Below are 14,701 nucleotides of genomic sequence, written 5' to 3'. Positions count from 1 at the left end.
GCAGAGATGGAACTATGAGATCAGCTTAGTTTAACACTTACTCGTGGATGATATTGGTCACGAAAGTGTAAGGTTTGTCACGTAATCAGAACATGCCAATTCGTCACTAGTATAGCACTAAGGTGTGTTGGACAGCCAAGCCACAACATTCAGATTGTAAATGTTGTGACTCGGCTCTCCAACACACCGTTGTGCTGTACTAGTGACGAATTGGCATGTTCTGTTTACTGTGACAACCCTTACTAGTTGGCTGTGTCGGGTGGTGGCGGGTTTTAACGACACATTTATATATGTACAGCGATCTAACCCAAAAACCTCTGATGGAGATAGTTTACATGCAGGAAATGGTAGCAGCACTGAACCGAGATGGTGATGACAGGGAGAGGCATTCATTCAGCAGTGGAAAAAAAATGGCTGATAAAATAACTTGCACCGACCGCGTAACAAAGAAAAATAAATGACAGGGGAATTTTTTTTAATAAAGTATAATCAAGCCAGTTTAATGGCTACCCATTTGAGAGCACTTAAGCAATATCAACGAATTCGGTGCCTATGATCAGTGCCACCAAACGTCTCATTGATTGGCATATGCGCTGTAGTGATCAGATGTTGCTGGTCGTGCAAGCGTACATGCAATGAAGTGCGGTGGAGACATTTTACATTTTATGGAGAACAAAACGACCTGAGCTTTTTTTAACCAAGCACAGGTTGACAGTGAAACACTCCCATTATAACAAAAAAAATCAAAGCAGATTGCAAATGCAAATCCTTTCGGGCACTATTATTTTAACTATGCATGACCTAATTTCACAGCATGGTACTACTTCTTATCATAACTTAACGTTTTACATCAGAATATAAATGGACTAATTGCAATGTGATGAATTAGATAATAAACTACAATGACGTTAAACCAGTTTGGTTGATGAAATTTTGCATTAACGCAATTGACAAATTATAGACACTTTTCAATGAACGAAATCAAATTCCCATGTAAACAAAATTTCACTACTGTAGGCGCCAACGAAGTCAAGCAAGAACCATACGGCAGTCTGCGTCATCCACCCGCGACAGTCACGGTATCCCTACAGTGCCACAGTAATGCCTCCACATCACCTTTCAGATTGTTCCAACATGCAGATCTTTTTGAAAATTACCTTAAAAAAGTAAAAAAAATTGTTACTCAATCATTCTAATATTTTTGTTCTTTATTATTATGTTTGTATTGTGACACATGAGATAGGTGTATATTTTGAGATTAGAAAGGTTGGAAACATCCATAATTGTTGTTCATTGAAGAACGCATTCCTTTCGTAAATCGAGGGATACCTGTATTCACTGTTGGAATTTCCACTTGCTTCCAATGCAGTACAGCATGTCTAGGTGCAAAACATCTTAAGCTAACTCACAATGCAGTGAGCAGTTGGAAGAGTCATCACTTCTTATAGACAAGTATACTGTCCGGGAAAAAAATGGCATGGGTTTGTGTCTGTCAAAATGAGAAACCACTGAAAAAAGAGCATGCCGTTTTGTCACCAATCAGCTTCTGGGTGATGGAACCACCCCAATGAACCCCACAAGGAAATTATTTTGATCAATGCAACTATTTAATGTCATATTATACATCAATAATTTTACCTTAGCATCGGCATGTCTTGTTCACCAACATTCAGAAGAAATAAGAGGTCAGAATTCTTATTTATAATACCTCGAGTATTTGATTATTTAAGTAGACTACAGGTTTGTTGTTCTTACATAAGCATGCATAAAATTATTATATATTACCTTAATTTGTCGGTTTTTGTTCACGACTGAGTGAAAGTTTTACAAAAGTATTGGTGTGCATTCATGCAAAAGATATTTCCATATCCAAACTCTAGACATGCGAGCAGATCCCCCGATTAATGTGTATGGCCCACGAGGCTGTACCACAGATTGAATCCACCCAAATTTTGGAATAGAACATATCATAACATCAATTCACAGTTCTGCAATGATCTATAGCCCTTAGCAGCTGCAATTCATCTTCACTCATTCATGTCCCAATATCAATGTTCATCTTCCCAGTGGTCAGCCCCTTGAGGGTGATGATTCTCCTTATCCATTTTACCACTTTTGGTCAGCAGCCATCTCAACTGCTAGTATTCTTTAAATGAAGACTTCAAAATGTTAGGTCTCAAGAAATTAATTTTCACACATCCATTATTAATTAGAAGGATCCATTTGAGAGGTCCCAAGAATGTCATATAGGGTAAGTGACCTTAGTGCACAACTGTGACCTGCAATGGACTGTGGGAGTACAAGTATAATGACTGGTTTTGGTAACCATGTAAAAATGTTCCAGAATAATTAAGGTACTAAGCATATCTCACAACTGCAAAGCATGACATGCAACATGGTGAATTAAATAAATGGAAGTTTGCATGTCAACTGAATTTTTTTTATTATGCTAAATAGGTACATTGTTAATTGAATTGGCTTTGGACTACGCATGTGCACGAGGAATCCAATTGGGAGCCCAGCGGCGTACAATGTGCATAATAAACACATTCGAAATCAGTGCACAATTAGAGCAAGCAAGTACATCTGTACAATATCGTAACCGTCATATCAACTGAAGACGACGCATCGAATCACTACCACATGCACAGCACAGATATTGCAGTTCTCTGCATCACAGCTGTTTAAAATTGCATTAAACCATTCCCCGATAAACATCTTAGCAGGGTCAGACACATGAACATAATTTACACCTGCAGTTCGAATTCAATCAAAGTACGGAATTCAACGATACAGGTTTTCCTATAATACTGTAATGTATCTAACCATTGATAACGTGCCACCAATACTATACATTAACCTTATGACGGGTCCCATAAGCCCCCGGCTCTCGCATAAACATAATATTATAATTTAAACAAAAACTTTGCTCTTTTTCACCAATGGGTGGCAAGTGTTGTCTTGTTAAACTATCCCTTTAAAACGACTTACCTGCAGTACCTCTATTTAAATACACTATCAAAAAATAATTTACACCCCTCTGTCAATCATCGTGTTTCTCAGTGTGGATTTGTAAACACACTTTGTAACCGGAACATAAATTAGTACGCGTTTTCAATGCGCTGTTCATATTGTAACAAGCGTTTATACCAATGTTCCTCTACAGAGTAGTGGGTGGCCACTCCTCGTATCCGCATTGATACGAGCAGTATGTGGGGACTAAGGTGTTTTTTGCGGTTAAGCCAATCTGCACAGTTGCATACAGACAAGAGAAGTATTATCAAACAGGAGGAATTAACGGTGCAACGCATCTCATCTGTTAAATATCTGCAGGTAATAGGATTGTCATGGATTGATCCTGGCTGCAGACATTGGTAGGTCACAAATAATAATTAAGATAAGAGAGCAGTTTCACTGTATTATGCATACCGTTATGACAAATAAAGGACTTAATTCGTGTAGGCAGTTTGAGCAGCTTTGGATAAATAAGACTTATGATCCTGCCCATACCCGAGCATGGGGTGCATTCGCTTGTTCAGCTCTTCTGCGCATTCGTCCTCGCTGCGCTTGAACATGACAACAGAATGATTCGTGCCAGGTGGGTCGCGGCGTTTACGTGCGCGGTGGGACGGAGTCGCCATAAATTAATTAATTTCGATTTTGACTTCCGTTTACCCGGGGTCCCGCAATACGATGAATATGTCCCTGGCATATTAATACCAACATACTGTACCTGCAATTAGAATACTGCATTTCACTTTGAAATAATTCGTTGTTCAAATGCGTCGAGTGTGAATTTTCACAAATTAACGCAAGCTCAAAATGTAAAATGTCCACTCAATGTTTTTGATACACGACTGATTCAGCTCGCTTCGACTGCTGGGCCATTGCAACAGAACAATGGTGTAACCTTGCACCGACTTCCTGTTGCAAAAAAACGTTCGCGAGAAAATAATAAATCTCATAACGAGTAACCTAACACCGATAAGGTCAGCTGCAATCTAACAGCCACTAAAAGCCCCCCACAATATGGACTAAAACATTCAACCTGACGAATGCCCCCTTCACAATCAATACATTTGACTAATTACGTGCAGGGTTTCTTATTTTCGGATAATCACCGAATCGCTTTTAACAAACGTATCAACAATTACCCAAATGCATGACTTCATAGTGGCCTAATAATTCGGGTAAAAATGCGTGTCCAGGAAATTGGGTATGTTTCACATGGCGGTGCAAAGTGCCACACATGTTAACTACATCATTGGCGATGTGTTGAATTAGCTTCAACATTGCAAGTTTAGCTGCACATCTGCCATGTCAACGTACGAGTCAAATTCAACGTACAGTCCCCCCCCCGAGTCAATTTAAAATGGAGAAACCACTTTAGTTGTTATAGAAATTTCACCTGGTTTGTTTCTAGCCCAGTGCATGCATTTGCTTGGCAGTCTGAAATAAGCATTTGCAAAAAAAACTGATGAAACAACCATCCAGGAAAGTTTTAAGTTACTGCCATTTCATTTAAAAAAAAGCACCGGGCAAAAATCGACACAAGTGTTTGGGCCCCATTATCGGTCAACAGTAGCGTACTGGAAATAGGTTAAAACGAATACGCTACTTTTGATTGCTGAAACGAAAGCCTCCGAATTGAGATGATAATCTGAATGCACCTTTAATCTTTTGGGATAACTAAATGAGTAGTGGAGTGGTGTTGTTTTATTGCGAAGTCTTAAGGAAAAGAAGATTCGACCGGTCAACTGTTCCCACTTGTAACTCTAAAAGTAGTTCAACAACACGGACATCCAACAGCGCCATTACAAACAGCCGGCTACACTTAAACCACACACGGCCGTTACTTAACGTTACGAATTCAACATTAACCCACCCACCCCGACGCATAGAGACACGGGTTTTAGCAGGGGGAAAAAAATACCCGACGAATTACACCACAGTAATGTTGAACAAAAACAAATATCTTCAGTGTCACGGCCGCAAGAGGGTGACCTTTGACCGGGCGATTCCAGCGTGTGACGGAGGGGCGAAAACTAGCGGCAAAAATACCGAGAACGAGTTAAATAAATCCTGAGAAAAGCATTCCATTGTTTGCGTACAATCTTCAAACGAAACGTAGTAAAACAAACAAAAATATCTACAAAAAGCAAAAAGAAACCCACCCCGGTCAGTCAATAATGGACTCGTCCCCTCCCAGAGCGAGACGCGGAGCCGCCTCCGCCATGTTCACGGCGGCAGCGCCAACAACGAACGCGGCGGCGGCGATCGGCGACGTCGTTCGTCTCCTCCTCACCTGAGCAGGCGAGGCACACGGGCTACTGCTCCTCCTCCTCTGCGTCGCGTCGTCCGCACTCGGCTCGGGGCGACGATGCGGTCTCGCCCGCTGCCGTGGGCCGCGCGTGTTTCCCTCGAGGCGGCTCGGGGCGGCTCGCGCGCCCGCCCGCCTGCCCGCGTCTCGGCGTCGTCGTCGTGTTTTTAAACGCGGCCGTGACATCACCGAGGCGCCGTGACGTGGACGGTGGACGGTGGCCGCTTGAACCGCGGGGGGGGGTGCGCGCGCACCGTGCCGCAATCAACGTTTGGCCCCTACCCCACCCCCACGCCTTTTATACCCCCCCGCACCGTTGCGTGCGTGATGAGGTCACGCGTGCGTGATGAGGTCACGCGTGCGTGATGAGGTCACGCGTGCGTGATGAGGTCACGCGTGCGTGGTGAGGTGCGTGATGACGTCCCGCGTGCGTGATGAGGTCATGGCGTGCGTGATGAGGTCACGCGTGCGTGATGAGGTCACGGCGTGCGTGATGAGGTCACGCGTGCGTGATGAGGTCACGCGTTTCCACGCCCACACCGCGTAAGCCCCTCCGCGGCGTACGCGGTGACGTAATGCGTGCGAGGCCACGGCCTCCCTCGCCTCGTGCGTAATGACGTCACGCAGCTGTACCATAATGGGGTTGGTTTCGCGATGTGTTAGGAGTTCATACTCTTTGGTTCTTTCGGTAAAGTCACGTAGAAGGGAAGTAATAAAATGTTTTATATTTATTTTAATTATTTTATTACTTCCCTTCTACGTGACTTTACCGAAAAAACAAAGAAGATGAATCCCTGCAGTCACGAAAGCTTTAAATCGAGATGTGTTAGGAGTTCATACTCTTTGGTTCTTTCGGTAAAGTCACGTAGGTATAAAATCAATTAAATTACGACGTTTCGGGCGCAACACAAGCGTCCGTCATCAGGTGGGACAACCACGGCAAGAAACAATTGCTGAAGTGGGAATTTTTTTTTAAAAGAACCAAAGAGTATGGATCCCTGCAGTCAATAAACTTCAAATCTAGATTGCGTTAGGAGTTGCTGCCATGGAAAGTTAAAGGACCAGCCAGCCACACCGGTCGTGCGGTTGGAGCCTTGTATCCCAAACTGCGCACCGTATACTAATAGTAAACCACCACTGCATTCTGCGCTCCGTCCACGAAAGGAATAGCAAAACTATACAGGCTGAAGCCCTCTGGTGGCGAGTAGACTTTGACATTAAGCTATTAAACATATCCATAGGGGCCGTCCATAAATGACGTCACGCACCTAGGGGAGGGGAGGACAGACATTTGTGACGATGTGTGACGAGGTGGGGGGGGGGGAGAAATGTGACGTCACATCAAAATGCGCAACTTTAAATAAATATAGACAACACGTTCTACTTAATTAAATATGTTTTTAAACAGGACCCTGCGGGGTGGGCTGGTAGGAATAATACTTAGTACCGGTACAGGGATATCGACCGGGTATAAGTGTTTGTTTTGACAAGAAACGCTGTGAGATTTAAAGACCCCCCACCACCACCCCCCACCACCACCCCCCACCACCACCCCCCACCACCACCCCCCACCACCACCCCCCACCACCACCCCCCACCACCACCCCCCACCACCAGCCCCCACCACCACCCCCCACCACCACCCCCCACCACCAGCCCCCACCACCACCCCCCACCACCACCCCCCACCACCAGCCCCCACCACCACCCCCCACCACCAGCCCCCACCACCAGCCCCCACCACCACCCCCCACCACCACCCCCCACCACCACCCCCCACCACCAGCCCCCACCACCAGCCCCCACCACCAGCCCCCACCACCACCCCCCACCACCACCCCCCACCACCACCCCCCACCACCAGCCCCCACCACCACCCCCCACCACCACCCCCCACCACCAGCCCCCACCACCAGCCCCCACCACCAGCCCCCACCACCACCCCCACCACCAGCCCCCACCACCACCCCCACCACCACCCCCACCACCACCCCCACCACCACCCCCCACCACCAGCCCCCCCACCACCCCCACCACCACCCCACCACCAGCCCCCACCACCAGCCCCCACCACCACCCCCCACCACCAGCCCCCACCACCACCTTCTGCACTAGGCCTCGCGAAGCCTGCCGCACTAGGCCTTGCGAAGCCTGCCGCACTAGGCTTCGCGCCGTGCTTTTCGTGCACAAATAAGGCGATTAAATGTATCTCGTCTGTGTGTTAATAAATGTTTCTTGTCTCTGTGTTAAAAAACGTGCTGCGTTTCAGTAAAGTAATTTTTTTTTAAATAAACGTGCTGCGTTTCATCTCTGTGTTAATAAGCCTGCCGCACTAGGCCTCGCGAAGCCTGCCGCACTAGGCCTCGCGCCGTGCTTTTCGTGCACAAATAAGGCGATTAAATGTATCTCGTCCGTGTGTTAATAAATGTTTCTTGTCTCTGTGTTAAAAAAACGTGCTGCGTTTCAGTAAAGTAAATTTTTTTTAAATAAACGTGCTGCGTTTCATCTCTGTGTTAATAAGCCTGCCGCACTAGACCTCGCGAAGCCTGCCGCACTAGGCCTCGCGCCGTGCTTTTCGTGCACAAATAAGGCTATTAAATGTATCTCGTCTCTGTGTTAATAAATGTTTCTTGTCTCTGTGTTAAAAAAACGTGCTGCGTTTCAGTAAAGTAATTTTTTTTAAATAAACGTGCTGCGTTTCATCTCTGTGTTAATAAGCCTGCCGCACTAGGCCTCGCGAAGCCTGCCGCACTAGGCCTCGCGCCGTGCTTTTCGTGCACAAATAAGGCGATTAAATGTATCTTGTCTCTGTGTTAATAAATGTTTCTTGTCTCTGTGTTAAAAAAACGTGCTGCGTTTCAGTAAAGTAATTTTTTAAATAAACGTGCTGCGTTTCAGTAAAGTAATTTTGAAGCGAAGTTAAAAGTTTTGCCGTGAGGCGCCGGAAGCGACGGCCATCTTGTTTAATTCACATATCGCAGGGGGAGCGGGCGGCCATCTTGTCGGACAGGGTCATGCCAAGTGTTTGCAGTAGGGGGCGATGTTGATACACGGACGGACGGACGGACAAACGCGGACGGACGGACGGACAAACGCGGACGGACGGACGGACAAACGCGGACGGACGGACGGACACATTAATCTATTGGTGGTCTGGTCCACTTCGTTCCTACCAGTATAAATGTTTTCTCCTACAACATCATTTTAATAAATGTTTTCTCCTACAACATCAGAGTGCACTGTCACGTGAAATACGCACTACAATGACAATAGTTTAAAGCGATTTGAAGCATGTTTCATTTTTTTGAGGGGGGGGGCAGAGCTTTGTGACGTCATATTTGAGAGGGGGGGTCTGACTTTTTCAGACGCCGTGTGACGAGGGGGGGGGGGGGTCAAAAATTGTCCTAAATCACGTGACGTCATTTATGGACAACCCCATATGCAAATATAAGTTTCTGCCATTCGTACGTGATGACGTGAAATTGTTGGCTCCGGCTGTGCGCGGTTACGTCACCGCGTTGCTGGCAAGCGCAATACGCGATGACGTACACGAGTTGCTGGCGTGGGCTTGGGCTGTGACGTGCTGAACGTGATGACGTACATACGTCATTTGCCCCGAAGTGATGTCCGTGATGACTTTCGCACATGCTTTAAATCAGGGGTCGGGAACCTTTTTGACTGGGAGAGCCATAAAAGCCAAATATTTCTAAATATATTTCATTGACAGCCATATAGTATTTTAACGTATAATAAATTAAATATGTCTTACTTTTAATGCGACTTCTGGTCACGGGATCCGTGACCCGAGAAATTTTATCTTCAAAACAAATTTCTGTTTACTTTAAAATGACACAGTATTATTAAGCAATATCACAAGTATTTTAAAATCAGTTCCAAACTGATTTTATTATTATTTTATTATTATTATTCTTTTCAACTCAATTGTCTGGGAGCCATATGCCGTCACCGGAAGAGCCATATATGGCTCACGAGCCATAGGTTCCCGACCGCTGCTTTAAATGGATGCGTGGCGACTGACGACGTCCACTTGGCGGGCTCTGTCATTTTCCTACAGCGGTGATGTTCTTAACTTGCGGTGCCGCCAGATGTTTTTATATTCGAGAGCTCCTACAGCACATACCCGTCAACCCCTTAGGGACCGTCCATAAATGACGTCACGCACCTAGGGAGTGGGGGGGTCAGACATTTGTGACGACTGCAGGTATTGTGGTCAACGCAAACATTGACCACAATACCTGCAGTTTTGTTGCCAGATAAAAGGGTAAAAAAAACAATTATCATTTTTGTTACTGGCAAATGAGGTTCCAATGGTGAGGCGGGGAGGTTTGAGAAATGTGACGTCACATCAAAATGCGCAACTTTAAATAAATATAGATCAACACGTTCTACTTAATTAAATATGCTTTTTAATAAATGTTTTCTCCAACAACATCAGAGTGCAGCGTCACGTGAAATATGCACTACAATGACAATAGTTTAAAGCGATTTGAAGCATGTTTTATTTGGGGGCGGGGGGGGCAGAGCTTTGTGACGTCATATTTGAGGGGGGGGTCTGACTTTTTGTGACGCCGTGTGACAAAGGGGGGTTAAAAACGTCCAAATCGCGTGACGTCATTTATGGACGGCCCCTTATCGGTGTCACCTTGTTACGGACCAATTCACCCCGTGCCCTTATAAATCTCAACGTTCATCCGATAAAGCCCCATCACAAGGAAAACACAAATGGACCACATTCTTTTGCCCGTATTGAAACGGCTGTACGCCCAGACATGCCCCTTTGTCATCAAACGGGTGTGCTCTATAGGTGTGAGAGCTACCGCTACTTTAAAACGTGACTTTACCGAAAGAACCAAGAAGATGAATCCCTGCAGTCACGAAAGCTTTAAATCGAAAATAAAGCTGAACGACTGGACGATGTAACATGGCCCGGCTAGGCTGAACGCAAAACGAGACTAACTTAACGTCACGAGGCACTTTTTGCTTTAACTACAAACCCAGACAGGGGGGGCAACACTGCCTGACCCCGTACTCCAAACTGTGGTCGAATGCAGTCGCCGCATTTACCATGCAGCATGGGGGCAGATGCCGGAGCCGGGCTGCTCCTTAGCAAGCAGAATCCGTTTGTTTCCAAGTGGTTAATACAGGTAGGAACAACAGGTTCCACACTGCCCACCAGGGATTATTTGTCTGTCGTGCATATTTGTCTGTCGTGCACGAATGCGCTGTCCAACCAAGTTCCTACCTGCCCACTCCGAAGGAACGTGTTGAAACGGAACAAACTTTTCCGTTTAAGATTGGGTCATTAACACAAGTTTGGGAAGCATTTCAAATACCGTTGTTCGACGAAGAACCTCCACACCCAGTTGGCAAATATCCCTTGGAGACTGAGCAAATACATCGGTGGTTTTATTCTTCGTCTGGAGAGATTTGTTACCTACGAAACATAAACTTTTTAAATATTTACGCGACCTTCGAGTAATGTTATCACCCGAAATTTGTTTTCTTCGAAACTATTATCGAGGTGTCAAGACATCCGGTGGTTGAATGTGCACCTACCGTCGCTTGCCCATTTAGAAAATTGTGGCTGATATTGCCGACATACAAATTTAGTCCAAAACTGGGATATTCATCAGTTGATTAGCACTGGCCCAAAATGACAAGTGGCCATCAACATACATGATTCTTTAAGTTATCAAATACGACGGAGGTTCCCGACACATCCATGAAGTTTTAACCTAGTTTCATTCGTCACAAAATACCATCAAACTCCCAGGTGCGTTCATTAACCAAGTGTCATCAATCACCCATTCACTGCTCAATTACAGCCAGAGCAGCAGAAGCATCTATATCCTCGATTACACTACCATTGTACCACCTTGCCTGTGATGAAAAGGGGTTGAAACACATTCCTGCGGAGGGAGCTGGTAGGAACGTTGGGTTGCTCGGTCAATGGCCAGGGTCATCGGCGGCATGGTGTATTCCGCAAATATGGCCGATTGAGGGCAGGCACAAGCCGGCGTGAGTAGGTTAAACGTTGAGTTTTATAAGGGCACCATGGAGTGACCAGCCCCTCCCCACCCAGCCCCACCCTCCCCACCCAGCCCCACCCTCCCCACCCAGCCCCTCCCCTCCCAACCTCACCCTGCACGACGGATACAATAATCCCCTGTGGGCAGGTGTAACCAGGTTCATACCAGTAATTAGACCAAGTAGCATCAGCAAACAAGTCGCGATTCATAAGAAATGTCAATGCAGCTGCTGATTGCAGGTGCTGTAATTGTGTAGCGTCGGAAATACATTGCACACACCGCCCTATGTATACTCACCTGTAGTTGCGGGCACGGGTCTGTAGGGGGTGTCACCCTGAGACAGAGAGAGAGGGCCGGACCGTTGAGAGGCCGAGTTCCCCCCCCCCCGCCCCCGACCTCAGGTGAGGGGTTGGGGGGTTATTTCAGAGCCCCCTGGAAGGTTCCAGAAAGGGGGCGGTACCGGGGGCGAAGAGTCCCCGAGGTGGGTATAAAAGACGGACCTCAGGACTGCTGGAGGCAGTGATCTGAAGACGAAGACTGAAGACCAGCTTAGGTTAGGACGCTGGGAACCCGGGACCCGACCTCCTTTTAAGGGCCGGGGCCGAGCGCGGGCCAGTGGTCGAGACCCGCACCTTGGCTGGGTCGTGTCAGCAAAGCCTCCCCTAGGTCACCCTTAGCCGGAGGAATCAGAGCCCGTAGTCCCAGTGAGAGGGCACGTCAGACCGGAGGCCATACCTCCCCAGGTAGCGGGGATAAAGGGGCCTTGTGTTACAATATTTCAATAAACAGTGTTGCCTCTAAGCTACATCTCCGGTCTCCGTGGGAACCCACTACTATTGAATAACAAGCATGAGACTCAATGGAATCTTATTGGATCTTAAAGGAAGTAAATTTAATTGATTTGCAAGTGTTATCTACATCAACGAGGCTGTGTAGAATGTAGCTTTTGTTAAATTTTGCTAAATAATTGTTGTAAATTACATTTAAATAAGAACAGGAACCTATGGAGGCCAATTTCAACACAAAGTTGATTTTTCAAAGCAAGTAAACATTACAGTTCATGCTAAGAACAATTCCCATATTGTACCAGGTGTTCAACTGGCTTCATTGTTTCCCGCACCTCCTATGAGCAGTTGGCTACATACGGTGCAAAAATTCAACCTATATGAGAAATTTAAATGTTGCAACAGGATTCCCACATGTCCTCTTCCTATGCTCGTTGTGAATACTAGTCACTAAAACACATATAAAATTACCCTCAAAGATAAAGAAAACATTAATTTATTATTAAAACATTTGTATTCATTGGAGGCAATTGTCAATTTCTGATTTAAAAAAACAGGGCACCACAACTTACACCACCATCAACTCCACATAAATAGCACCACAAATATGGCATTTACCTGAATTATTTACAAAGAACCTATCTAGGTGTAATGCGGGTACGGGCGACCTCCCGGATGTGACGTCATGGAGAGGTGGAGTTAGGTGACGTGGGAGCAAGGTTAAGGTTCTTAAGGGATGAGACCGGAAGAGGAGGGGAGAGAGTGAGAGACTGGACAAGAGTAAGGCCACGTTGGGCGAAGCCAGGAAGAGTGGCACGGGCGGCCAGCGGTGGCCAGCTAAGGGAGCAGCCAGCGGAGCTGCGAGAGAAGACAGCAGTGGGGCTGCTGGAGAGAAGGTGGTTGAGGAGCTGCAGTGAACACAGCCGGCGAGGCTGTGTGTGGGAGAGGCTACGAGAGCGACGAGAGGAGAGAGAGGCTACGAGAGCGACGAGAGGAGAAACTGCAGGAGAGCAGCCAGTGGGGGGCTGCGTGAGGGTAACAGCCAGCAAGGCTACGAGAACAACGGGAGACCAACAGAGGAGCTGTTGGCGTGACGGGGTTAACAGCAGTATCAGTATCGGTATGGAAGCCTTATAGAAGGACAGCCGTGTGGGTTACGAGGAAGAACCGAATAAAGGACACCAAGCCAGACTTCGTGGTCGAGTCCTTTATTACATTGGTGTCGGAAGTGCAACGGCATGTCGAAACAAGTGAGAAAGAAAAATGTTCCAGCGCCAGCATCGGCTTCTTCGTCCGAAGACGAAGACTTCCCTCCAAACATGGATCCTGCCGGGGTGGTGGAGGAGAGCCCTGCTGAAACGAGTGCGGGGACGGGGGTTGAAGATGTAGCCGCAGTGTCAGGGCCGCCGACAACATCAGACGCTGATCTGCGATGGCTGCAGGTGGCGGAGCAACTGGAGACTCTCAAGGACGTCCTGGGCCAATTGTGTCATCTCGTCACCCCAAGGACGGCGACGGAGAGAGCGGAGAGTGCTCCACAGGCCGCCGCGGTATCTTCGCTCCCGGCGCCATCGGCCACGCGGCAGGAGGCCGCCATCTTGCGCGTTCCGCGGCGGGAAACCGCCATCTTGACCACGCCGCGGTTCGACGCCATTTTGAATTTGCCACCGGAGGAGCCATCGGCGGAGGGCGGAGTAAAGCGAAGTCGGAGTCGCCATCTCACCACGGTCAAAGAATTCGCCATTGGGGGCGACTGGAGCGCTTTCGCCTGCAGATTTTTGGCGGCGGTCCGTTCTGCGAGATGGACCGATGCTGAGGCCTTAGAAGTGTTGCCGACTCTTCTGGACGACGAATCTGTTCGTTTTTTTCGCTCCATTAAGGCCGAGAAGAAGAGGACATTATATGGAGTTTTTCAAGAAATGGCCGACGCCTACGAGCCACCTGACGACGCGCATCGGCGATTCGCTCAACGACAACGAGCGCCCGAGGAGTCGCCCGTGGCGTACAGGGGTGCGGTGCTTGATTTGGCTATGGCCGCGTATCCAGACACAACACCTGACCTGCTCGAGCCTCTCATCTTGGGCAAGATGCTCGAGCTGTCGCGGGATCTTGGGATTCCCATGCCGGTGTGCGGGCATGAGAAGCTCACCTCCCGGGTGGCGGCAAAATGTCTGGATGCACAATTCAACCTACGACGGTGGAAACAAGTCGCGGCGTGGACAAGGGGGCCCGTCGCAGAGGGTGGCGCTCTGGGTTGGGACTCTACGAAGTCGGTATACGTGCCGGATGGGGGGGGCCCTCAGGAGCTGACGGCCGCCTCGGGGCCATGGTCAGGCCGCGGTGGACCGGCCTCTCGTGCTGCACCACCGATACGAGGCCGGCGCGATGCAAGGCCTGCGCTTCGGCGCAACGACCCCGATTGTTTCCGCTGCGGACGGAGGGGCCACTACGCGAAGGACTGCTGGGCCCGCATCCCGGGTCCGCCGCAACAGGAGGCCTCATCACCGGCCAAGCCGACCAAGGAACCACCGAACCAGGCAAGTCGG

General features: G+C 47.9%; 1 protein-coding gene across 13 annotated transcripts in view; it reads right to left on the bottom strand.

Moving 5' to 3' along the window:
* The window catches only part of ZMYND11 (zinc finger MYND-type containing 11), a 73,620-nt gene extending 68,065 nt beyond the window's left edge, over nucleotides 1–5,555 (bottom strand). For 4 of the 13 annotated variants that reach the window (XM_061576629.1, XM_061576657.1, XM_061576665.1 and 1 more), the window contains exon 1: nucleotides 5,306–5,554. In XM_061576629.1, coding sequence (XP_061432613.1) covers nucleotides 5,306–5,506 — 201 coding nt within the window. In that variant the 5' untranslated portion in view covers nucleotides 5,507–5,554. Of the gene's footprint in view, nucleotides 1–5,305 lie in introns of all 13 variants that reach the window. The other 9 variants (XM_061576621.1, XM_061576648.1, XM_061576639.1 and 6 more) reach the window with 4 other exon arrangements.
* Between the last annotated feature and the right edge of the window lie 9,146 nt (nucleotides 5,556–14,701).

The sequence above is a fragment of the Lethenteron reissneri genome, chromosome 7 (assembly GCF_015708825.2).
Source record: "Lethenteron reissneri isolate LAM-NWPU_2019-01 chromosome 7, ASM1570882v1, whole genome shotgun sequence".
In the NCBI taxonomy this organism is placed as follows: domain Eukaryota; kingdom Metazoa; phylum Chordata; class Hyperoartia; order Petromyzontiformes; family Petromyzontidae; genus Lethenteron; species Lethenteron reissneri.
This window is presented reverse-complemented; position numbering and strand designations above follow the sequence as displayed.